This window comes from Scyliorhinus canicula, chromosome 9 (genome assembly GCF_902713615.1).
Source record: "Scyliorhinus canicula chromosome 9, sScyCan1.1, whole genome shotgun sequence".
NCBI lineage: Eukaryota > Metazoa > Chordata > Chondrichthyes > Carcharhiniformes > Scyliorhinidae > Scyliorhinus > Scyliorhinus canicula.
In genome coordinates this window covers 55,814,349-55,839,897 of record NC_052154.1, presented here as the reverse complement: position 1 = coordinate 55,839,897, position 25,549 = coordinate 55,814,349, and the positions used below count along the sequence as shown (strand labels likewise).

General features: G+C 48.3%; 1 protein-coding gene across 1 annotated transcript in view; it reads right to left on the bottom strand.

Annotated features, from left to right (window-relative positions):
* Positions 1-25,549, bottom strand: part of rbl2 (retinoblastoma-like 2 (p130)) — a 192,211-nt gene that overhangs the window by 28,406 nt on the left and 138,256 nt on the right. Inside the window, exons 15-18 of the mRNA XM_038806723.1 lie at positions 25,088-25,363; positions 18,709-18,968; positions 16,859-17,035; positions 14,820-14,891 (exon numbers count right to left, since the gene is read on the bottom strand). Of these exons, the coding sequence (XP_038662651.1) occupies positions 14,820-14,891; positions 16,859-17,035; positions 18,709-18,968; positions 25,088-25,363 (785 nt within the window). The remainder of the gene's footprint in view (positions 1-14,819; positions 14,892-16,858; positions 17,036-18,708; positions 18,969-25,087; positions 25,364-25,549) is intronic.

Genomic DNA, 25,549 nt, shown 5'->3' with positions numbered 1-25,549 from the left:
TTCCAGCATCCGCAGTAATTTGATTTTATCTAAAATACAGAGGCAGTCTCAGGATAAGGAATCGATAATTTAGGACCGAGATGAGGGAAAAAGACTTGCTCAAAGGGTTGTGAATCTTTGCAATTCTCCACCTCAAAGGGTCATGGATTCTCGATCAATAAATTCATTTAAGACTGGGACAGAGAGAGTTTTGGTCTATTAGGGAATTAAGCGATATGGGGAGCAAGCAGAAAAATGGATTTCAAGCCCAAGATCAGCCATAATCATATTGAATGTCAAAGCAGGTTCAGCGGGCCATACATTCTACTCCTGCACTTATTTCCTGTGTTGACAGATTTATCATATCAGTGGCCCTAAAACTCTACACCAGGCTCATTTCAGGGCTCCCCCAGGCTGCAACACATAAATGCATATGAGAAGTTAAAAATGCCCCGTTCAGAAAGGCCAACAAATTTGTGAGATTCTCAACAGTGTGTAATCAACTGCAAATGAGTGACCATTAGATCTTCCTCAAATAGCCAGCTGCGTTTGCAAATCAGAAGGGGATTGATTCCCTTGCATCCAGGTTGTCCGTGAACTCTGAAAAGGAATTAAGCAGGTGTGTGCTTGTTTCCCAGAGAGCTCCTATGACACATATTTCTTAAGGAACTCCCAGCTACAGCAGTTATTTGATGCCTCTGCCCAATTGCAGGATTAGATCCTGGGTGACAAAGGCTATCCGCTAGAATGTGGCGCTTGACACCTCCCAATAAAGGTTGAGCTCTAACACACCACCACATTGTTCCCTGCACAAGTGAGATGTCCCTCAGACCCCTTCACTCAACAACGACTGTCAAGCATGAAGCATGCTCGTGCAATATGCCCTCCAAGGGGGCATGGCCCAACAAATCTACACAATGCACACAATAGTCAAGGGAACAAAATATATTGTGATATCAATATACATGTGCATACGATAACACCGTCTCAGTACCTATGCCACCATTATTCCCTCAATACTTTTTCATTTTTCTTTCACAGCCACTACATGTTGGTGCGACCTGAAATCAGCAGCTAATGAGGAGACAGGTTCCGGAGAGTGAGCTCCACCATGTTATTGCATGTTGGACATGTGCCCACATTGTGCACTTAAAATTTGATATTAAAGTAATATTAATAGTTATTGAATGCATTATGGCTCCCAACATGAATGTGAAATTGCAGCCCTCTTCCTGTCACCCCTTCGGGAGCCATGACCCTCAGTCTGATGTCCTGGACAACTATGTGCACATGATAAATGCTAAAATATATTAAACTTTTGGAATTAAAACAGATGGCACAGGCCCAATATTATTATAATGTCTTAGTTACGGTACTTGCATAATGTCGGAGTAGGTTGCACTGATTAAAAAATATAATTGTCTTATTTTGTTTAAGCCACTGCGAGAAAAGCTTTGAGGTTCCAAGACGGATACCAATTGATTGATATTTACTGGATTTAACAGATTATTGTCACATAATTATTGAACTATCTCATTGTGCCTTAAACTTTGGTATCAATATTGTAAGTAATCTTAGTGCTTTATTTTTTGAAACTAGTGCTGCATGTCACTGTGGAAGACAACTATATGCGGTGATTCAGCTGCTATTTTGACAGCTATGTATGATGGATGGGATATTGGCCAGGTTATTTCAGTAGACGTGTTTCAATCCAGAAAAATACTTCAATGTTCTTAAAACGACTTTCATGTGGTCGTCATGGTATATTTTTATGTACAGGAGTGGTAGAATTTGGGATTATAATGGATTTCAACAGTTTGTGATTGAATGATTTTATATTTAAGCATTTTTGACTATGTTTGCTTTTAAAATATTGATATTAAAGTAATATTAATACTAAAATTTTAACATTTCTGTTTTGGGTAATTATTTTATCCGTAAAGTGTGAATGTTGAGGATTGACAGCTACAGAGTGATACTGGCCATATAGTATACTTGAGTTTTGTGAGAATGTGTTATCGCACTGCTCCTGGAGTCACACTCGTTGTTTAAAATGAAAATCTTTTTTTTTATATCCATCACTTTATCAGTTACAAAGCCAGAGCTCAGAGTGTGGACAGGGGTGAAGCCCTAATCCAGCTCCTTGCCTGCTCCAAACACCAATTCAAATTGAATCCAATTGTGGTCTCCACAAGAGAGACATACCAGATCCAGACCTTACACCTGATCCCACGCTCATCTTAGCCAAAAGGCCGAGAAGCGATATGAAAATCTTTTATAATATCTGCTGGATTTAAATCTGTTTGTTTTGGATTTTTTAAAAGTCCTGATTAAGCAATACAGAAATAGATGATTGCTTCAGAATCTCACGTGGCAGTGATGCTTTTCAACAGTGGCACCAGCTGTCTTTGCTGTAATGTGGCTTTCTCACTCACTCCTGAGCAGTCTGCTGTCAACGTGATACAGAGTTCTACTCACAGTCATCAAATATTGGTGACATTTTTAGTGTTGTACAGACCAGACTGATCTGTTTATTAATGTTACAATCTTCACAACAATCCAGAGATGGTTCTGCTTTTAGGTTTTCCTCACTAGAAAGAAAATACTAGCACAATCTCGAGCTTGGCAATATCAACTTGCAAACCAAAGGAGACACTGCGAAAAATACCCTCATGCAACCAGAGAGCCTAGGTTAATGTGAGCATTATTTGCTGCAAATAAACTCTACAATCATTTAATAATGAATATCGCTGCAATGTAACTTGGTTATTTTTATCCACATGATTTTTATTTTCTACGTTTATACTACTCTAATAGTTCAAAGTTTTGCCAAAAAACTTTTAACTGTAATAAAATACATATGTAAATAACTGAAAGTAGATTCATGTTTGTAACATCATTAAATTGAACTCTTCTTGCATAAAAATTGGCCATGGCCTTCAAATGCAAACTGCTAGAATTTTATAATTCAATAAATAGGAAGATGGAAATTTCTAGACAAAGAAACAGGAAGGTCCATCCAGCTTGTGGTAGATACAATGGTAATGGAGTTGTAGACTGAGCATGACAATCAATCACCTTAAATTAGTGTACAACAGACCCAGAAGTAACACGGGAAATACCCAAGTGGTGGACAGCACTGACAGCCTCAGGTTCAAAGTCAACGTTTTCTTCTCATGCATGCACACGTGTCATTTTTCAAATTCCATAAAAATCATAAAAAGGAGAACCAAAAAGGTAATAATCTCTGGATTACTACCTGAGCGACGAGCTAATTGGCACAGGGTCAATAATTTAAAGATGTAAATGCCCGGTTCAAAGGTTGGCGTGGGAGAAATGGGTTTGAATTCATGGGACATTGGCACCGGAACTGGGGAAGGAGGGAGCAGTTCCGATGGAAACAAGCTTGGGTCACTGCTGTTGGGTCACTGTTGTTGGGTTACGGGTATAGGGTGGATACGTGGGTTTGAGTAGGGTGATCATTGCTCGGCACAACATCGAGGGCCGAAGGGCCCGTTCTGTGCTGTACTGTTCTATGTTCTATGTTCTAAGCTGGGACCAGAGTCCTGGTGAATCGCATAACTAAGGCTGTAGATATATAATCTTTATTCGTGTCACAGGTAGGCTTACATTAATAATAATAATCTTTGTAAGTGGCACAAGTAGGCTCACATTAAAACTGCAATGAAGTTACTATGAAAATCCCCGAGTAGCCACACTCCGGCGTCTGTTCGGGTACACTGAGGTAGAATTCAAATCGTCCAATTCACCTAACAAACATGTATTTCAGGACATGTGGGAGGAAACCGGAGCACCCAGAGGAAACCCACGCAGACTCCGTATAGGCAGTGACCCAAGCCAGGAATCAAACCCAGGTCCCTGGCGCTGTGAAGTAACAGTGCTAACCACTGTGCTACCGTTGGAGGGGGTTCAGTTGTATGGAAAATTAGAAAAACAAGGTTAAAGGAAAAGATGAGAGTGCACGTTAAATTGTTAAAGGGGCAGAGGGCTCAGAAGAGGTGTGTAACGTTTCCAGAACACATAATAGAGCAGAGTATAGAAACAGTATACAGTATAGATACTGTAAATTCTATGATTCTATGAAAGCGGCAGGAATCCAACTTCAGGCACAGCAACAAAGACAGCTTTGAGAAGGGGTTGGTCAATGCAGGACTGAGGGTGTTGTACCTAAATGCGCACAGTATATGAAACAATGTAAATGAGCTTGTTGCACACATTGAAATTGGTGGGTACGATATTGTGGACATCACAGAAACATGGCTGCAAGGGGATAAGGGCTGGGATCTAAATATCCAAGGACATGTGCCCTACCGGAAAGACAGGCAGATGGGCAGAGTGGGTGAGATTGCATTGTTAGTAAGAAATGAACTTAAATCGATAGCAATAAGCGATTAAGGGTCGGAAGGCATAGAATCTGTGTGGGTAGAGTTGAGGAATCACAAAGGAAAAAGGACCCTGATGGGAGTTACGTATAGACCGTCTAGCAGTAGTTAGGATGTGGAGCAGAAAATAAATCAGGAGATAGAAAAGGTTTGTAAAAAAAGCAATATTACAAAAATCATAGGGAACTTCGATATGCAGGTGAACTGGGAGAATGAGGTTGGTAGCGGATCCCAAGAAAAGGAATTTGTGGAATGTCTACGAGTTGGTTTTTTGAAGCAGCTTGTGGTAGAGCCCACTGGGGAACAAGCAAATATGGATTTGCTGATGTGTAATGAGGCAGAACTGATTAGGGAGCGTAAAGGTGAAGGAACCCTGAGGGGGCAATGATCACAATATGATAGAATTCACCCTGCAGTTTGAGAGGGAGAAGCTGGAATCAGATGTGTAGTAATCCAAGGGAGGTAGGAGTTCTGTCACCACACCAATATTTATTTACAATAACGATATTACAGCAGCAGCTACGAACAGTGCTGCTAGCAGTCCAGTCAACTTAAGACTGGCTCACAAAGCCTACACAGGTGATTTTATGGGCCCCCTCAATGAGCTATCATTGAGGGAGCTCATACTCCAATTGGCCAACCAATAAAGCCAATTGGAGTTCATTACACCCCTCCCCCCCAAGGTCCGAGGAATTCCTGCCAACTGGCATTCCTCTGAGCTTCTTCCTGCTCCTCATGTCTGGGTCTGTCACCTCTGTGTCGTCCGCCGGGTCGTTCTCCGAAGTGGGCGGGTTGTACCTTATTTTCCTTGACGACCTCCGTCTTTTCCTTGACGACCTCTTTGGAAGTTGTTCTTCCTCCTCCTCGGGGAGAGGTGTCGCGGCGGCCTCGTCAAGTGTGTCCATCTCCGACTCTGATGACTGGATCTGGAGAAATTGCTCGGGGCTGGGGTGTGGGTATCCTTTCCGTCTGGGCTATCCCAGCTTGAGGCGGTCCTGCTTCGCCTGCCTCCAGGTGTGGTTCCGCTGCCCTTATTTGGTCTAGGTGTTTCTTCAGCACCTTCCCTCTTATTGAAACCTCATAGGATATGGGCCCTGTTTGGGACTCTACCGTGCCTTTGACCCAGGTTGGTGTATTCCCATAATTCTTGACCCAAACCGGTGCCCCCACCTGGAAATGTCTCTGCTGCCGACTATTATCACGTCCCCTGCGTTGGGCCTCCTGTTGTTTCTCCACTTTCCCCGTTAAATTTGGGAAAAGGAGACTCAGCCTCGTTCGCAGCCGCCTTCCTATTAAGAGTTCAGCTGGCGGTATGCCCGTTGTGGAATGCGGTGTGGTCCTGTAATCAAACAGCCAGCGGGAGAGCTTTGTGTCAATTGACGCTGCCGGCTGCTTCTTGAGTCCCGCTTTAAGTGTCTGGACCGCTCTCTCTGCCAGGCCGTTGGTCGCTGGATGGTAAGGGGCCGTTTTGATGTGACGGACTCCGTTTTCCTTCAGGAATTTTCCAAATTCCCCACTTGTGAATGCCGTTCCGTTGTCCGACACCAATACCTCCGGCAGTCCATGTGTTGCAAACGAAGCCCTGAGCTTTTCAATTGTCGATGCTGTGCTTGCCATGTTTACCCGGTGGACGTCCAACCATTTGGAGTGGGCGTCCACTATCACCAAAAACATTGAGCCCATAAAAAGGGCCGGTGTGGTCAACATGCAGGCGGGTCCACGGTCTGCCTGGCCATTCCCACGGGTGCAATGATGCCACTGGTAGCATTCTTTGCCCCTGTTGGCTCTCCTGGCACCGACGTACCAAGGCTACTATGTCTGTGTCCAAACCTGGCCACCAAACGTAGCTTCGAGCTAGCATCTTCATTTTAGACACCCCTGGGTGTCTGTGATGTAACTCAGTTAAGATTGCCTGACGGCCCTGAGCTGGGACGATTACCCGGGCTCCCCATAATAGGATACCGTCTTCTACGGTTATTTGGTCCCTTCTGCTCCAGTATGGGTGCATCTGGGGCTCCACTGGTCTTTCCAGTTCCCCTGTTAGCAGTAAATGCTTCATCTTGGCTAAAACTGGGTCATTTTGCGTCCACAACCGAATATGTTGCGCGTCTACTGGTAAGGGTCCAAAAAATTTAGAGTCATTACTGTCTCCTCTACTTTTGGTATTTGCGGCGGAGTGTCCGGGAGGGGAAGTCTGCTCAAAGCACCTGCATGTGCTACTCACATTCCCGGTCTGTGCTCCAGAACGTATCTATATGCTGCCAGTAGCAACGCCCAGCGTTGGATTCTAGCTGATGCAATCGGGGGTATTGACTTGTCTTCTTTTAATAACCCTAATAACGGCTTATGGTCCGTCACTATGGTGAATTTCCGCCCGTACAGATACTGGTGAAATTTTTTTACTGCGAATATCACCGGCAGTCCTTCCTTCTCGATTTGGGCGTACTTCCTCTCAGCCATCGCCAAGGTCCTCGAAGCATAGGCTATTGGCCGTTCCTCCCCATTCCTTCCTCTATGGGCTAAGACGGCTCCTACCCCGTAGGGGGATGCATCACAAGTGACCACCAACTCCTTCCTTGGGTCATAATGCTCTAGGACATTTTCAGATGACAGCTGTTCCTTAATGTCCCTAAATGCTCAGTTTTGGCGGGTGGACCATTTCCATTCTTGCCCCTTTTTTAGTAGCTGGTGGAGGGGTTCTAGGATGGACGCCCTATTTTCAATAAATTTTCCATAATAGGTTACCAACCCTAGAAATAATCATAACTCCTGGACCGTGGTGGGAACTGGGGCTTCTTTTATTGCCCTTACTCTATCTTCTAATGGATGTAAGCCTGACTCGTCTACTTTATATCCCAGGTACGTCACTTGTGGGGCCAGAAAAACAATTTTTTCCGTTTTTAGCCGTACGCCTGCCTTTGCGAAACACCTGAGCACTTCCTCCAGGTTCCTTAAGTGTTCCCTGTTTATCCTACCCGTGATTAAGACATCGTCCAAATAAATCGCCACCTGCGGTAGTCCCTGCAGAATATTTTCCATCGTATGCTGGAATATAGCACAGGCTGATGACACTCCAAAAGGTAGCCTAGTATAACGAAAAAGGCCCTTCAGGGTGTTGATCGTAGCGAACTTCTGGGAGCCCTTGTATAGATTTAACTGCAGATAGGCGTGGCTCATGTCTAGTTTCGTGAACAAAAGCCCACCTGCCAATTTGGCATATAGGTCGTCTATTTTCGGGATTGGGTATTTGTCCAGCAGTCCGTCTGGCTTCAAAATTGGTACCACCGGCACTGCCCATTCCGAGAACTGTACTGGTCTGATAATGCCGTTGCGCCGTAACCTTTCTATTTCGTCATCTACTTTCTTCCTTAATGCAAAAGGTACCGGCCTGGCCTTACAAAATTTTGGAAGGGCTTCTGGGTCCACGTGCAAAGTTGCTTTGGCGCCTATGATTTCCCCCAAACCTTCCTGGAAGACCTCCGGGTATTTTTGGAGTACTCCACTCAACTGCCCGCTTCCACTCTGGAAAATTTTCATCCAGTCTAATTTTAGGTCTTTCAGCCAGTTCCGTCCAATTAAGCTCGGTCCGGAGCCCTCTACTATCATCAACGGTAATCTGAGCAATTGTTTCTCATATTCCACAGGTACATGAGTCGTGCCTAGAACTTCCAGGGGTTCCCCTGTGTAGGTTTTCAGTTTCGTCGATGTTTTTGTTAGGGTTAGTGGCTGGAGTCCACCTTTGATTTTTCTAAATGCTGCCACTCCCATTACTGATACGGCCGCATCTGTGTCTATAGCTATTATTGTCGGCCGCCCGTTCACCCGTGGGGTAATCTTAATGGGTTCTGCTTTCTTCGTTACAATATTATATAATTGTTCCCCTTTGGAGGAGGATGGGGCATCTAGGTTCCCTGCGTCCCCACCTGCTATTCCTCTTTTGCCACCTCCTTCTAGGGTTTCTGTCGTTGTTACCCCACTCTGTCTGGTGCCAGAAACGGTCCTTCTCTGTTGGGGGAGCCTCAGCCAGTACTTCCCTCTGTCTCCAGTTAGTCCTGGCAGACTTGGGGGCAGTTCTGGGGTTTTCCTTTTTCCCTCTATTCCTCAGGTTTTTCCTGAGAGCAGCTATCTGGTAGCAGGACCCGTTGTGGTAGTCCCTCTCACAGGTCCCTCTCACTACCTCCATTGGCGTGCCCTGCGCCCCACTTGCTGCCTTTTCTAGGGAAAAGGAGGAAGGAGCTGCGCTCCGAAAGCTCATGTTTGAAACAAACCTGTTGGACTTTAACCTGGTGTTGTAAGACTTCTTACTGTGCTCACCCCAGTCCAACGCCGGCATCTCCACATCATGGCCTTTTCTAGGGACAGTGCGAGCTGTAACGCCTGCCTGCAGTCTAGCTCCGTTTCCGCCAACAGGCGTTTCTGTATTGTGAGGTCGTTTATACCACACACTAACCGGTCCCGAAGCATTTCATTCAGCGTCGGGCCGAACTCACATTTTTCCGCCAGCCTTCTCAGGCGGGTCAAGAAATTTGTGACTGACTCCCTGTCTTCCCGCTTCGCTGTGTAGAATCTGTACCTACGCAAAACGAGGGGTGGTTCGGGTCGTAGTGCTCGTTCACCAATTCCGTTACTTCTTGGAAAGTTTTCGTGTCCGGCGCATCGGGATAAGTCAGACTACGTTTCATGGCGAAAGCGGAGGGTCCGCACGCCGACAGCAGGATAAGCCGTCTCCTTTGGTCCATCAGTATATCATTTGCCCGGAAGAAGTAACACATTCTCTCCACATACTGGGACCAGTCCTCAATAGCCGGGTCGAATGCCTCTAACCTCCCAAAAAACGGCATTTTTAAAATGGCAAGGCTTACCCTCCGAGTGCGGCAGCTGGTCTCCGCAAAATTCGTAGTTTACCTCGTCGCCACTGTAGTAATCCACGGGAGGCAGGAGTTCCGTCACCACACTAATATTTATTAACAATAACGATATTACAGCAGTAGCTACAAACAGTGCAGCTAGCAGTCCAGTCAACTTAAGACTGGCTCACAAAGCCTACACAGGTGATTATATGGGCCCCCTCAATGAGCTATCATTGAGGGAGCTCATACTCCAATTGGCCAACCAATAAAGCCAATTGGAGTTCATTACAAGATGTTGTACAATTGAGTAAAGGTAACTATGGAGACATGAGGGAGGAGCGGGCCAGAGTTGTTTGGAAGGAATCTAGCGGGGAAGACAGTGGAACAGCAATGGTAACGGTTTTTGCGATTATTCGGGAGGCACAACAGAAATTCATCCCAAGGAGGAAACATGCTAGGGGGAGGACAAGACAACCATGGCTGACGAGGGAAGTCAAGGACATTATAAAAGCAAAGGAAAAAGCATACAATGTGATGAGGATTAGTGGGAAGCCTTTAAAACAAGCAAAGGACAACTAAAAAGCACTAAGTGGGGAGAAGATGAAATATGAGCAAGGGCAGCACGGTGGCGCAGTGGTAAGCACTGCTGCGTCACAGCGCCAAAGTCCCAGATTCGATCCCGGCTCTGGTCACTGTCCGTGAGGAGTTTGCACATTCTCCCCGTGTTTGCGTGGGTTTTGCCCCCACAACCCAAAGATGTACACGGTAGGTGGATTGGCCACGATAATTGTCCCTTAATTGGAAAAAATTAATTGGGTACTCTTAAATTTATTTTAAAAAAGAAATATAAGTGTAAGTTAGCTAGTAATATAAATTAAGATTGCAAGAGTTTTTTGCGATATATAAAAGGTCACAGAGAAGCAAGAATGGAATTGGACTACTGGAAAATGAGGCTGAAGTAGTAGTAATAGGGAACAAAGAAATGGCAGAGGAACTGAATAGGTACTTTGCATCAGACTTCACAGTGGAAGACACCAGTGGCATACCAGAATTCAAGAGAGTCAGGGGGCAGAGGTGAGTGAAGTGGCCATCATGAAGGAGAAGGTGCTGGGGAAACTGAAAGGTCTGAAGGTGGATAAATCACCCAGACCAGATGGACTACATTCCAGGGTTCTGAAGAAGATAGCCGAGGAGATTGTGGAGGCATTGGTGGTGATGTTTCAGGAATCACTGGAGGCAGGGAGTCCCAGAGGATTGGAAATGTCTAATGTAAAATCCCTGTTCAAGGGAGGGAGGCAGAAGACAGGAAATTATAGACTGGTCAGACTGACTTTGGTTGTTGGTAAAATTTTACAGCCTATTATTAAGGATGAGATTGTGGAGTACTTAAAAGTGCATGGTAAAATAGGACTGAGTCAGCACGGGTTCATCATGGGGAGGTCATGGCTGACAAATATGTTAGAACTCTTTGAGGAGGTAATGAGGAAGTCATACAAAGGAGAACGTGATCTATTTGCATTTCCAGAAGGCCTTTGACAAGGTGCCACACAGGAGGCTGCTAATAAGATAAGAGCCCATGATGTTAGGGGCAAGTTACTGGCATGGGTAAAGGATTGGCTGACTGGGAGAAGAAAGAGAATGGGAATAATGGGGACCTTTTCAGAGTGGCAGCTGGTGACTAGTGACGTTCCGCCGGGGTCAGTGTTGGGACCACAGCTATTCACAATATAGATTAATGATCTGGAAGAAGGAACTGACGGCATTGTTGCTAAGTTTGCAGATGATACAAAGATATGTAGAGGGGCAGGTTGTGTTCAGGAAGCAGAGAGACAGCAGAAGGATGTGGAGAGGCTAGGAGAGTGGGCAAATGTGGCAGATGGAATACAATGTAGAATAGTGTACGGTTATGCACTTTAGTAGGAAGAATAGAGGCATAGATTACTTTCTAAATAGGAAAAGGTTTCAAAAATCAGAAGAACAAAAGGATTTAGGAGTCATGGTGCAGGATTCTCTTAAGGTTAAACTGCAGGTTCAGTCGGCAATTAGGAAGGTGTCATAATATACATCCATGTATATAATGGAGTGCAGACAGGCAGTGATTGACACACAGGATGACCAGTGAACACACAGAACACAGCAGCAAATCACGAGACAGGACACGACCATTATAAAGCCATAGGGCACCAGTTTTCCCGCTCTCTCAGGGGTCCAGCGTCTGAGACAGTCAGAGCCCGTGAGCAGCGACTAGAACAAACAACATGGGCGGGATTCTCCGACCCCCCGCCGGGTCGAAGAATTGCCCGGGGCTGGCGTCAATCCCGCGCCCGCCGTGTCCCGAAAGCTCCGCCACCCGAGATTCGGCGGGGGCGGGAATCGCGCTGCGCTGATCGGCGGGCCCCCCGCGGATGATGCCAAAGTCCCGCCGCTGACAAGCCTCTCCCGCCGGCGGGAATCAAAACACCTACCTGACCGGCGGGATTGGCGGCAAGGGCGGGCGCAGGGCAATCTGACCCCGGGGGGGCCCCCACGGTGCTCTGGCCTGCGATCAGGGCCCACCTATCGGCGGGCGGGCCTGTGCCGTGGGGGCACTCTTTTTCTTCCACCTTCGCCATGGTCTTTACCATGGCGGAGGCGGAATAGACCCCCTCCCCTGCGCATACGCCGGGATGACGTCAGCAGACGCTGATGCTCCGGCGCATGCGCGGACTTACGCCAGCCGGTGAAGTCCTTTCGGCCCTGACTGGCATGGCGCCAAAGGCCGTTCACACCAGCCGGCGGAGCGGGAACCACTCCTGCGTGGGCCTAGCACCTCAATGTGAGGGCTTGGCCCCTAAAGGTGCGGAAGTCTCTGCACCTTTAGGGGCCAAGCCCTCACATTTGGGGCGGCCGACGCTGGAGGGGTTTACGCCACTCCAACACACCGGGACACCCCGCCCCGCCGGGTAGGGGAGAAATCAGGCCCATGTGGTAGTAAGATAGCGATCAGCCATCTGGTAACATGGACAGCGTCCACCCTCCCCCGCAGCTCCGCATCGCCGGCAACCTCGGTGCAAACTGGAAGATTTTCAAGCAGAAGTTCCAGCTATATCTTGAAGCCACCGACCTCGAAGCCGCATCGGATGACAGGAAGATTGCTCTCTTCCTCTCTACAGCCAGGGACTACCCTATCCACATCTTCACCTCCCTCACCTTTGCTGAAGGCGAGGACAAGACAAAGTTTAAAACAGTCCTACTGAAGTCCGATAGCCACTGTGACATCGAAGTCAATGAGAGCTTTGAACACTATGTGTTCCAGCTTCAGGGTAAGGATGAACCTTTTCAGTCCTTTTTAACCCATCTCCGCATCCTTGCGCAGTCCTGCAACTATGGCTCCACTTCCGATTCCATGATCCGGGATCAGATCGTTTTCAGGGTCCACTCTGATCCCCTTCGCCAGCAGCTCTTAAAAGTTAAGCAGCTCACCCTTACCATCACCATCGTCACCTGCGTCCTCCACGAGCACGCTAACAACCGTTACTCCCATATCAAGGCGGCAGAAACGGCAAAACCCCCACGATGTGGAATGGGTGCAGGCCATCAAACAACTGCAGAGCTTGAGTCTGGATGAGGGCGGCCATTTTGCGTGCTTTTCCCGGGTTCCTGCGCATGCACACCACGACCAAGGGGACGGCGAGGCAGACGACTGAATTGCGTGAGTGCGCACGTCGATCGACCGCACTGCGCATGCGCGGTGGTGCACGGAACGTCCTGACGTCAGCGCCATGACGTGCTCCAACTGTGGCTCCGCCCATTTAAAGCGGCAATGTCCCGCGAAATCTTGATGCTGTCTCCAGTGTGGCAAGCTTGGCTACTACGCAGCCCTTTGCAGATCTGCTCAACTGCCCAACATACAGCGATCCCAGCCACAGCGCAGGATCGTCCGGTCAGTACAGCAACCCGCTGCAGACTCCGACATTCTTCCAGTTCCCGACACCGAGTGTCTCACATCCTCATTTCGGGTGGGCATCATCACCAAGAATACGCTGCCTTCAGCAATGATGGTAAACGACTCCCAATAATGATCATTGATCCGGACGATGAGTGGTGTGCCACCCTTACGGTCAACAAGGCTCACATACGCTTCAAGCTGGACACCAGCGCTTCAGCAAACCTCATTTCAAAGTCTGACCGTGACACCATCCACGTCAAGCCAAGCATTCTACATTGGAGGCAGTTCCGCCCGTTCAAGTGCAGCGGCCCCTGACCTACCCTTGAGGCGGTCAACCAGAATTCGTCGCCCACCACAGAGACTGAATTTATAGACTGAATGTTGCATTACCTTGTGATCTCATCGTTTACACATCTGGACATAATGTTTTTTTTCCTAATTTGTTATCTGCCCTCTATCTGCACTAGACACCTTCCCATGTAAATACGTTGCATATATTTTGTATATAGTCAGGCTCCTGTATACACACACACACTCACTATTTATTAACCTGCATACATTTTTTAAAAAGGTGGGGGGGGGGGGGGGGATGTCATAATATACATCCAGGTATATGATGGTGCACAGACAGGCAGTGATTGACAGGCAGGATGACCAGTGAACACATAGAACACAGCAGCCAATCACGAGACAGGACACGACCACTATAAAGCCAGAGGACACTAGTTTTCCCGCTCTCTTGGGATACAGCCTCTGAGACAGTCGGAGCCCGTGAGCAACAACTAGAACATACACCATGTGGTAGTAAGATAGTCTGGTCAGGTTAGCCTCAGGTCTCCAGTCAAGTCAGCATAGTGTCAACCCACAGTTAAAGCATGTATGATAGTTAAGAGTTCAATAAAATCGAGTTACATTTCTTCAAGTGTTGGAAGCCTGTCTCTCTCACTACTGCAGTAAACGCAGTCCTCGCAGACCCAGCTTACCCAACACATCAGAAGGCAAATACAATATTAGCATTCAAGTCGAGAGGGCTAGAATACAAGAGCAGGGATGTATTGTTGAGGCTGTGTAAGGCCCTGGTCAGACTCCATTTGGAATATTGTGAGCAGTTTAGGGCCTCATATCTAAGGAAGGGTGTGCTCACCTTGGAGAGGGTCTAGAGGAGGTTCACAAGAATGATCCCCGGAATGAAGGAACGGTTGAGGACTCTGGGTCTGTACTCGATGGAGTTCAGAAGGATAACAAGGGGATCTCATTGAAACTTACATAATACTGTGAGGGCTAGATAGAGTGAACGTGGAGAGGATGTTTCCACTAGTAGGAGAAACTAGAATCAGAGGACACAGTCTCAGATTGAAGGGTCGATCATTTAAAACAGAGATGAGGAGGAATTTCTTCAGCCAGAGTGTGGTGAATCAGTGGAACTCATTGCCACAGAAGGCTGTGGAGGCCAAGTCACTGAGTGTTTTTGTGACAGAGATCGATAGGTTCTTGATTACTCAGGGGATCAGGGGTTATGGGGAGAAGGCAGGAGAATGGGGATGTGAAAAATATCAGTTATGATTGAATGGGGGAGTAGACTTGATGAGACAAATATCCAAATTATGCTCCTATGTCTTATGGTACTTATATAATGTATCCCAAAATGTTAACACTTACATTGCTGCTGGCCTGTGGCTGGGTTCTATAACTACGCATTATGTTCTGGAAGGATCTATCTTCTTTTGTTACCTGAAAATAAAAAAGTTATTTTATACTGATTCAAAAAGTAGCACAAGGTACTGTTTTCCTAACACATGAAAATCAACGTAAATAAAAATCAGGAGATATGTAAGCAATTTTACACTAGAGCACAAAGTCAAAATCTACTCTCCACTACCCAGCAGAGCAAGCACAATTGCAGAAAACTCACATATAATGGGTGGCACGATGACACAGTAGTTAGTACTGCTGTCCCATCAGGGACCCAGGTTCAATTCCGGCCTTGGGTGATTGTGTGCAGTTTTGTACGTTCTCCCAGAGTCTGCGTAGGTTTCCTCCGGGTGTTCCGGTTTCCTTCCACAGTCCAAAGATGTGCTGGTTAAGTGGATTGGCCATGATAAATTGCCCCTTAATGTCGAGGACTGTGCAAGTTAGATTATGGGGTTACAGGGGTGGGGTGGATGGAGGATTGTGTAAATGAGTAGAGTGCTCATTCAAAGGGTTGGTGCAGACTCAATGGGCCGAATGGCCTCCTTCTGCACTGTAAGGATTCTATGGTAATGTTGGGAAATTTGGGGTCAGGGTCATTATTATGGGTGGAGAAATGTTCAGGCAGAGGGATCTGATAAAACAATCGAAAAAAATCAAAGCCAATTGGCTGGGTTGTAGTTAAATGCATAACACGGAACCAAAATTCTCAAGATACTTTAGACTTATTCCCAGGGTGTATTTGTCTCTGCCTTATGTGCAAGAACGATAGTTAGATGAGATTAAATTCTAACTTTCACACTTAAAAAAGACTATCTGGCATAGGTTTGGAGCTTTCCTCAGGCCACACATATTTCTGTTTTTTCAGTCATTTTTAGATTCCACCTTTTGTTAATGATATTAGCAGGACATTGGGGTGTAAACATACCACAGCAAAATGGGTACCCAAAGTTTAGGTGTAAATTCCCAATTACTTTCCTGTAGGAAGTTCTACTCCAATACATGATACCTCGATCCTCACACTTGGAGAAAGGGGAGGTCAAACATGCTTTACTAATTACCTTGATCCTAAACAAACACAATCTGTTATTGACTGCAGCTAGCGAATTTCCTGTTGAATATATACTTAAAATGCATTTTATTTTCATCAAGAATTAATAAATACACAAAGATTGGCAGGAAAGCATACATATTGGGTGTATATTTGAATAGACTTGAAGCTTGGACTTTGGACTTCTCATATGTTGTAGCACCATTTTGCTTTTAATGTCAATAAAGGATAAGAACTTACATGTTCAACAGAGTCTACAAGGTCAATGTTGACATTTAAGCCACAGGAATGCCAAGCCCATGGACTGGAGACAGGGGCAACAGATCTGTTGAAGCAAGTTTCAAGTTGCTATCGAACATTCAGTTTGTCATTTAAAAAATAGTGCACGCAATTAACTTTGAATGAATTAATTATTCGTACTTCGCAGCTCAATACATCGGAAGTGCAACTACTAAAGGGTGTGGTATAATGTACTTTAGAAAGTAGTTAGCACTGCTGCCTCACAGCGGCAGGAACCTGGGTTCAATTCCGGCCTTGGGTGACTGTGTGGAGTTTGCACTTTCTTGCAATGTCTGCGTAGGTTTCCTCCTGGTGCTCCAGTTTCTTCCCACAGTCCAAAGATTGGTGGATTGGCCATGTTAAATTGCCCCTAAGTGTCCAGGGATGGGTGGGTTAGGGTAAGGGGCTATTGGGATAGGGCAGAGAAGTGGGCTTGGGTGGAGTGCTCTTTCAGAATTCGGTGCGGTTTTGATGCACCAAATGGCCTCCTACTTACTGCACTGTAGGGATTCTGTGAAAATACTTAAAGTCTTTCCTGTGACTAGTTTATAAATAGATAATTAAAATAACATTTTAAAAGGAAAATTTGAAAGTTAATAAAAGGAAGCTGAATATATAAATCTTCATGCAAGCCATTTATTCTAACTATTCTCTGTGATATATTCAATGTAGATTTTACCTTAGACATTATATAAACAGCACACATCAATAGTTGGTCCAAGTGTCTATCAACCATAAGATCCGTGCAGTTGACCAAAGAATATTCGAAACATGTCCAGATTTTTCTCCTCAAGTCATCAGTAATGTCGAGTTTTGCACAGAGGTCCCGCAGGCGAACACTTGCCAAATGATAAACCTAGTTTAACAACAGCACAAACAGAAGCAATCATCTGGCAGCATACCTGGTTATAAAAATTTTCTGCCCCATGACATCCTACCATATCCAGTCTCTTCCTCTCTGGGCTACATTGGGGAGTGATGAAATGCAGCCTTCAACCCAGAGCAGCTCTATTCATTTTAAAAAGCCCAAGAACAGATCCAGAGTTACCCAACCCCAAGAAAACAGAACATCGGAAAGCAGGGAAAGAGTGGTAAAGAATTTACAAGCTGTTGTCCAATTTTAATTCAGCAAATAGGCTTAACTTACCATTTATTTGCTACAAATGTTACTTAACTAAATGGCAGACAGAAAATGACAAGGAGAAGGAATGTCCAGTTGGAAAAAAGGTATGATACAAATCCTAACTTTTATTTCCAGCCTCTCAGATAAATCATTGTCCCGCAGTTTGAAGAAGTATCGAACATACAAGAATGACTTCATTCTGTGACTTTGGCATATTAAAAGCCTTCCAAGCCTCAACACTGCTTTTGCCCTATATTACTGAGAATAGGAGTGACATGTTTGTTATTCACACCATAATCACAAATGTATTCTATGAATTTGCATTTGCAGCTTTATTACAAGTAACAAAGAAAATATTCCCTCTGGTGGTCCCAATAGGAATCCCGTACCTCAGTTTGAAAGCTGATGTTTAACGCAACTGAAATCTAGGGTGGGCTTTTCTGCACAACCCATTGCGTGTTTCACAGCTGCGGAGGCGGCCTGCTCAATTAATATTCATATGTCATATGATGTCACATTGGTGAGGTTTACAACACGTATATGAAGGTGGGAATCAGTCGAGGGGAATCCCCCTAGGGTTGCAAAAGTAAGCATAGTCCCCCTGCGGGAGGGGGAGTGGGGAGACACGCCCACTGATCCTTGCCAGTCCTAACTTGACAATGCCAGCCTGTGCTGGTGGCAGTGCTGGGATTGGCCCTCTGGCGAGCCCAATTGGGTGGGTGGGGGGTGGGGGGGGTGTGTGTGTGTGTTCCTGTTATGTGTGATGGAGAGAGGAAAAGAGCGCCAAGGCCTTTGAAGGGAATTTTGGCAAAGAGTCATCCAGACTCAAAAATGTTAGCTTCCTTCTCTCTTCACAGATGCTGTCAGGCCTGTTGAGATTGCCAGTATTTTCTGTTTTTGTTTCAGATTCCAGCATCCACAATAATTTGAAGGGAGAATTGTCAGTGGCAGGGGAGCGGCTACTGAGGGAGGGAACTTACAGGCACAGAAGGGGTGGAAAAGAATTGTTGGCTGTGGATGGAGGATGGCGGCCGGGATGGGGGAAGAGGGGAGAAGAATTGGTGATACCTTGGTGGTAAGGGTCACTTCAAATCTCTGCTGATCAGGGCGCCCTTTAAAGATGGTGCCCGATCTCTGGCTGGCTCTACCAGGCCCCAGCCTGCCAAACTGGCAGCATACACCACACCCCCTGATTTATCTTTTGTCAGAGCACCAGGAAATCTGATCTGGGAACAAGGCAGTGCATCTGCAAACATACATGCCAGATTTCAGCCAGAGCCTGACACTCTTATGGGAAAATTCTGTCCTAAGTACCTTTATACTGGGTATAAAAAGTATTTCTTTCTCCAGTGCTGAAGTACCTCACCATAATAAACGTTAACTCTCATACCCACAAAGAAACATACCTTTCTAAAGAACAAAGCTACAGAGCCTGTCTTTTTGGGTTTGCTGCTCGTGGACACTTGGTGTTGGTTTTGTCTTTGACCTGGGGATTGTTGAATTGGCACCTGCCCAACAATCTGCACTGCAGTACCAGCTAACTGATGACTACTGGCAAGGGTCTGGGCAGAAAGGGGTTGAATGGTATTTGCCACAGACTGGGCCTGTCCAGTGACACTGAGCTGAACCGGGATGAAAGTAATTCCTCCATTTTCATTTGCAATACCTGAGGATTAAAAAAAAAATTAGCAGTTTGCTAAAGACAAAGCATGGACAAAAATACCTTTAACGTCACTTGACAAGAATAGTTCAAATAATCAAAAATGCCTAATAACTGATCTTAGATATTTGTGAACGAGGTTTATCAAAATAGTCAGAAGTGCACAAAATACGTTGTGTTCTTTGTGAGTCCTGAACTTCCAACTTTAAATCCAAGTAAACCTTTTCGCCTGCAACAGGAACACTTCAATTGAAACTTAGCAGAACTTATGCAAAGAAATAAGAAAATTCCAAATAAGATTCCCAGTTGGGTTTTCTGAGCTAATAATAATTTTTGGCTGGTCTTACAAATCAACCACTTACTAGTTCCTGGAAAATTCCTTCTATCGTTAGTTTGTAATTCTGCAGGTGGAAAATTCATATTTGAAAATATTTTGCAGAATTGACTTTTGATATTATCTGCAGTCCCAACGTAAAGTTTAAATATCCATAATAATAGGGGCAAGGCAGTAGGTAAACGTTAACATTTTATGTATAGACTTCCAGTTGCGGCTATGCGGAGCTAAGCCGCACTTTCGGCAGCTCCCGCCAGGAACGGACTTTTGGGCTCTTTTTAGGGCCCCCAGAGGTACTTATTCGATGATTCCCGACATGGGAAGGAGTCAGCAGCAGTTCCCCAGCGGTATATGGCCTGGACCAGGAGTGGGGCGAGCAAGATAGCGGTGGCAGCGCCAAAGAAAGAGCGAGGGAAGAAGAACAAGATGGCGGCCGGCGGAGACCTAGAGGAATGGAGGCAGTGGGCACAGGAACAGCAGGAGACTCTCCGGCGCTGCTTTCGGGAGCTCAAAGCGGAGCTGCTAGAGCCGTTGAAGGCTTCCATAGACAAGCTGCTGGAGACTCAGACAGCCCAGGGGGTGGCAATCCGGGAGATCCGACAGCAGGCCTCTGAAAGAGAGGATGAGGCCTCAGCCCTTGCAGTAAAGGTGGAAATGCATGAGGCACTCCATAAAATGTGGCAGGAGTGGTTCGAGGAGATGGAGAACCGGACGAGGCAGAAAAATTTGCGGATCCTGGGCCTCCCGGAGGGGCTGGAGGGGTCAGACCTGGGGGCCTACGTGATCGTCCTGCTGAATTCGCTGATGGGAGCTGGGTCCTTCCAGAGGCCCCTGGAGCTGGAGGGGGCCCACAGAATACTGGCAAGGAGGCCCAAGCCGAATGAGCCGCCACGGGCGGTGCTGGTGCGGTTCCACTGGTTTGTTGACCGGGAGTGTGTGCTCAGGTGGGCCAAGAAGGAGCGGAGCAACAGGTGGGAGAATGCGGTGGTGCGGATCTACCAGGACTGGAGTGCGGAGGTGGCTAAGCGGAGGGCCGGGTACAACCGGACGAAGGCGGTGCTACACAGAAAAGGAATGAAGTTTGGCATGTTGCAGCCGGCGCGTTTGTGGGTCACCTACAAGGACCGACACTTTTACTTCGAGTCCCCGGAGGAGGCGTGGGCCTTTGTGCAGGCCGAGAAGTTGGACTCAAACTGAGGGTTGGGTGCGGGGGTCTGTATGTAACTGTGTTATTTTCTGAGGGGGGGCTTTCTGTTTAATGCTGGTTCTGTGTTGTTTTCAGGGCGGGCGGGGCACTGTCCTTTTGCGTGGGTTCGGTGGATGGGCTCGAGGCGGGGGGTAGACTTGCAGTGTGGGGAGCTGATGGTGGGAAGGCGGCTGAGGCCCCGCGAGGGGCTTGGGCCGACAATGGGAGCTGCCTTAGAGGAGGCGGGGTCGGGCAGGTGGAAAGCGCTGGCTTTTTCCCGTGCTGAGGGTTGATGGGGGCGGGGTCGGAGCTGAGAAGCGCAGGCTTTTTTCCCGTGTGAGAGCGGGAGGGGGAGGAGGAGAGCCTGCTGGTGGGCACTGGGGAGGAGGAGTAGCTCCATGCTGGGAGGGGGCGGAGGAGTGGTGGGAGTTGCCGGGGTCAGCTGGCTTACGGGAGTACTATGGAGGGAGTAACACGGCTGGGAGGGGTCCTCGAGATGGGGGTTTGCCGCAGTGGGGAACGGGCCGAGCGGGGGGCACTGGCCAGTGGCGGGCAGGGGAAGGGTTATGGCTAGTCGGCAGGGGAGGGGGGCAGGGATACCCCTGATCTGGCTGATAACTTGGAATGTGAGGGGACTGAATGTGCCGGTCAAACGGGCCCGTGTGTTTACGCACCTTAAGGGGCTGAAGGCGGACGTGGCCATTCTTCAGGAGACGCACCTGAAGGTGGCAGACCAGGTTAGACTGAGGAAGGGATGGGTAGGCCAAGTGTTTCATTCAGGGCTGGATGTAAAAATTCGTGGGGTGGCGATCCTGGTGGGAAAGAGGGTGTCGTTTGAGGCGTCAAATGTGGTGGCTGACAGCGGCGGGAGGTATGTGATGGTGAGCGGCACGCTGCAGGGGGAGCGGGTGGTGCTGGTGAATGTATACGCCCCGAACTGGGACGATGCGGGTTTTATTCGGCGCATGTTGGGCCGCATTCCAGATCTGGAGACGGGGGGCCTGATAACGGGGGGGACTTCAATACAGTGCTGGATCCCCCATTGGATCGATCCAGGTCCAGGACGGGTAGGAGGCCAGCGGCGGCTAAGGTGTTGAGGGGGTTTATGGACCAGATGGGAGGGGTGGATCCTTGGAGGTTTGCGAGACCGAGGACCAGGAAGTTTTCATTCTTCTCCCATGTGCATAAGGCCTATTCCCGGATCGATTTTTTAATTATGAGTAGGGGGCTGATTTTGAGGGTGGAGGATGCTGAATATTCGGCGATAGTCATTTCGGATCATGCCCCGCACTGTGTGGACTTCGAGCTGGGGGAGGAGAGAGACCAGCGCCCGCTCTGGCGCTTGGAGGTGGGGCTGCTGGCATATGAGGAGGTGGGCGGGCGGGTTCGAGGATGTATCAAGGGGTACCTGGAGGCCAATGATAATGGGGAGGTCCGAGTGGGGACGGTCTGGGAGGCATTGAAGGCGGTGATTAGCGGGGAGTTGATCTCAATCCGAGCCCATAGGGAGAGGAGAGAGCAGAGAGAGAGGGAGAGGCTGGTGGGGGAGTTGGTGAGGGTGGATAGGAGATACTCGGAGGCTCCGGAGGAAGGATTGCTGGGGAAGCGGCGTAGTCTTCAGGCCAAGTTCGACTTACTGACCACCAGAAAGGTGGAAGCTCAGTGGAGGAAGGCACAGGGAGCGGTATATGAATATGGGGAGAAGGTGAGTAGGATGCTGACGCATCAGCTCCGTAAGCGGGATGCGGCCAGGGAGATTGGTGGAGTTAAAGATAGGGGAGGGAATGTGGTGCGAAGTGGGGTAGACATCAATGGGGTCTTCAGGGACTTTTACGGGGAATTGTATCGGTCTGATCCCCCAGCGGAGGGGGGGGGGGAATGGGGCGCTTCTTAGACCGGCTGAGATTCCCGAAGGTGGAGGAGGGGCAGGTGGAGGGACTGGGGGCGCCGATTGAGCTGGAGGAGCTGGTCAAAGGGATAGGGAGCATGCAGTCGGGGAAGGCGCCGGGGCCGGATGGGTTCCCGGTCAAATTCTATAAAATGTATGCAGACCTGCTGGGTCCCCTGTTGGTTAGGACCTTCAACGAGGCAAGGGGGGGGGGGGGTTTGCCCCCGACTATGTCCCGGGCGCTGATTTCCTTGATCCTTAAGCGGGACAATGACCCCCTGCAGTGTGGATCATACAGGCCGATCTCGCTGTTAAATGTAGACGCCAAGCTGTTGGCGAAGATCTTGGCCACAAGGATAGAGGACTGTGTGCCGTGGGTCATCCACGAGGATCAGGCGGGGTTCGTGAAGGGAAGGCAGCTGAACACCAACATATGGAGGCTCTTGAATGTTATAATGATGCTGGTGGTAGCGGGGGAAACGGAGATAGTGGTGGTGCTAGACGCGGAGAAGGCCTTTGATAGGGTTGAGTGGGGGTACTTGTGGGAGGTGCTGGAAAGGTTTGGGTTTGGGGAGGGGTTTGTCCTATGGGAGAGGTTGTTATATGAGGCCCCGATGGCGAGCGTGGCTACGAATAGGAGGAGATCGGAGTACTTTCGGTTATACCGAGGGACGAGACAGGGATGTCCCTTGTCCCCCTGGCCATGGCGTTGAGGGAGTCGAGGAACTGGAGGGGACTGGTGCGGGGTGGGGCGGAGCACCGAGTGTTGCTTTATGCAGATGACTTATTGCTATATGTGGCGGACCCAGTGGGGGGAATGCCGGAGGTGATGAAGATTCTCAGGGAATTTGGGGACTTTTCAGGGTACAAGCTCAACCTGGGTAAGAGCGAGCTGTTCGTCGTGCACCCGGGGGATCAGGAGGAGGGGATTGGTAGGCTCCCACTAAAAAGGGCGGAGAGGAGCTTTAGGTACCTGGGAGTCCAGGTGGCCAGGAGCTGGGGGGCCATACACAAACTTAACCTCACTAGGCTGGTGGAGCAAATGGAGGAGTTTAAAAGATGGGACATGTTGCCGCTGTCGCTGGCAGGCAGGGTGCAGTCAGTCAAGATGACGGTGCTCCCGAGGTTTTTGTTCCTGTTCCAGTGCCTTCCCATCCTTATCCCGAAGGCCTTTTTTTAGGAGGGTCAACAGGAGTATTACGGGATTTGTATGGGCGCACGGGACCCCGAGGGTGAGAAGGGTGTTTTTGGAGCGGGGCAGGGATAGGGGGGTGCTGGCGCTGCCCAACCTCTGTGGGTACTATTGGGCTGCCAATGCAGCGATGGTGCGTAAGTGGGTAATGGACAGGGAAGGGGCAGCATGGAAAAGGATGGAGATGGTGTCCTGTGTGGACATGAGCCTGGAGACGCTGGTAACGGCGCCGTTGCCGCTCCCACCAACAAGGTATACCACGAGCCCGGTGGTGACGGCTACCTTCAAAATTTGGGGGCAATGGAGATGGCACAGGGGGAGGTGGGGGTCTCAATGGGGTCTCCGATACCGGGGAACCACCGGTTTGTCCCAGGGAGAATCGATGGCGGGTTCCTGAGTTGGCACAGGGCTGGTGTTAGGAGGTTGAGGGACCTGTTTGTAGACGGGAAGTTTGTGAGCCTGGGTGAGTTAGAGGGGAAATTCTGGCTCCCCCCGGGGAACATTTTTAGGTATATGCAGGTAAGGGCGTTTGCCAGGCGGCAGGTGGCGGGGTTCCCTCTGTTGCCCCCACGTGGGGTCCAGGACAGGGTGCTCTCGGAGGTGTGGGTTGGAGGGGGGAGGATTTCGGACATGTACCAAGTGATGCAGGAGGTAGACGAGGCCTCGGTGGAGGAGCTGAAGGGTAAATGGGAAGAGGAGCTGGGTGAGGAGATTGAGGGGGGGACGTGGGCGGATGCTCTGGAAAGAGTGAACTCCTCCTCTTCTTGTGCGAGGCTTAGCCTCATATAGTTCAAGGTGCTACATAGGTCTCATATGACCGGGACGAGGATGAGTAGGTTCTTTGGGGGCGAAGACAGGTGTACTAGGTGCTCGGGGAGCCCAGCGAACCATGCCCATATGTTCTGGGCATGCCCAGCGCTGGGGGAATTTTGGAAGGGGGTAGCAAGCACGGTGTCGAGGGTGGTAGGATCCAGGGTCAAGCCAGGCTGGGGACTCGCAATATTTGGGGTTGCAGTGGAGCCGGGAGTGCAGGAGGCAAAAGAGGCCAGCGTTCTGGCCTTTGCGTCCCTAGTAGCCCGGCGGAGGATTCTTCTTCAGTGGAAGGATGCGAGGCCCCCAAGCGTGGAGGCCTGGATCAATTATATGGCGGGGTTCATAAAATTGGAGAGGGTGAAATTTGCCCTGAGGGGATCAGTACAAGGTTTTTTTAGGCGGTGGCAGCCTTTCCTAGATTCCCTGGCAGAACAGTAGGGAAAAAGGCCAGCAGCAGCAGCAGCCCGGGGGGGGGGGGGGGGGGGGGGGTCGTTTCGGTGGGTTGGGTTGAAGGGACGTGTACATGTGTTCTTTGTTTGTGACTGGTGTTAATTTATTTCTTCTTTTTTGTATTTACCGGGGGGGTGTTTTGCTATTTCTTGTTTTTCTTAGTTGTTAATATTTTTTGTTAATATTTTCTGTTATTGATATTTTGTGAAAACCTGAATAAAAATTGTTTAAAAAAAAAACATATTTTGTATAAATCACTTGCCTTGAACTGGTATAGTAACAGTTTGTCCATTGGTAGCTGTGACAGTTGCAGTTGCCATGGTGACTAAGGTCTGTCCAGGGACATGTGCAATAGAAACAGTCTCAGTGGTCACATTCTGGACTGGAACGGTGTTAATTGTTTGTTGCTGGGAAATTCTGAGCATGTTGCTTGAAGAGTCTGGATTGTTGTCACTATCCACAAACAGTCTCCTCCTCGCATTACTTGCAGTCGGAGAGCTGTATCGATCGTGCAGTGTGGTAGGTGATGCAATGGTATCTAGAGAGACAGCAGCAGGAGTGCGCTTGAGTAATAATTGTTAAAACAAATAAATAAATATTTTCGGACTGCTATTCAGTGGCTTCATCAGATGCATTTTCTGAGAAAGGATACTCCTGTTAGTATTTTAGTAAATGCAACGGTATGTTTGCCTGCTGCCCAAAATCTCACAATTCAGGACAGGTA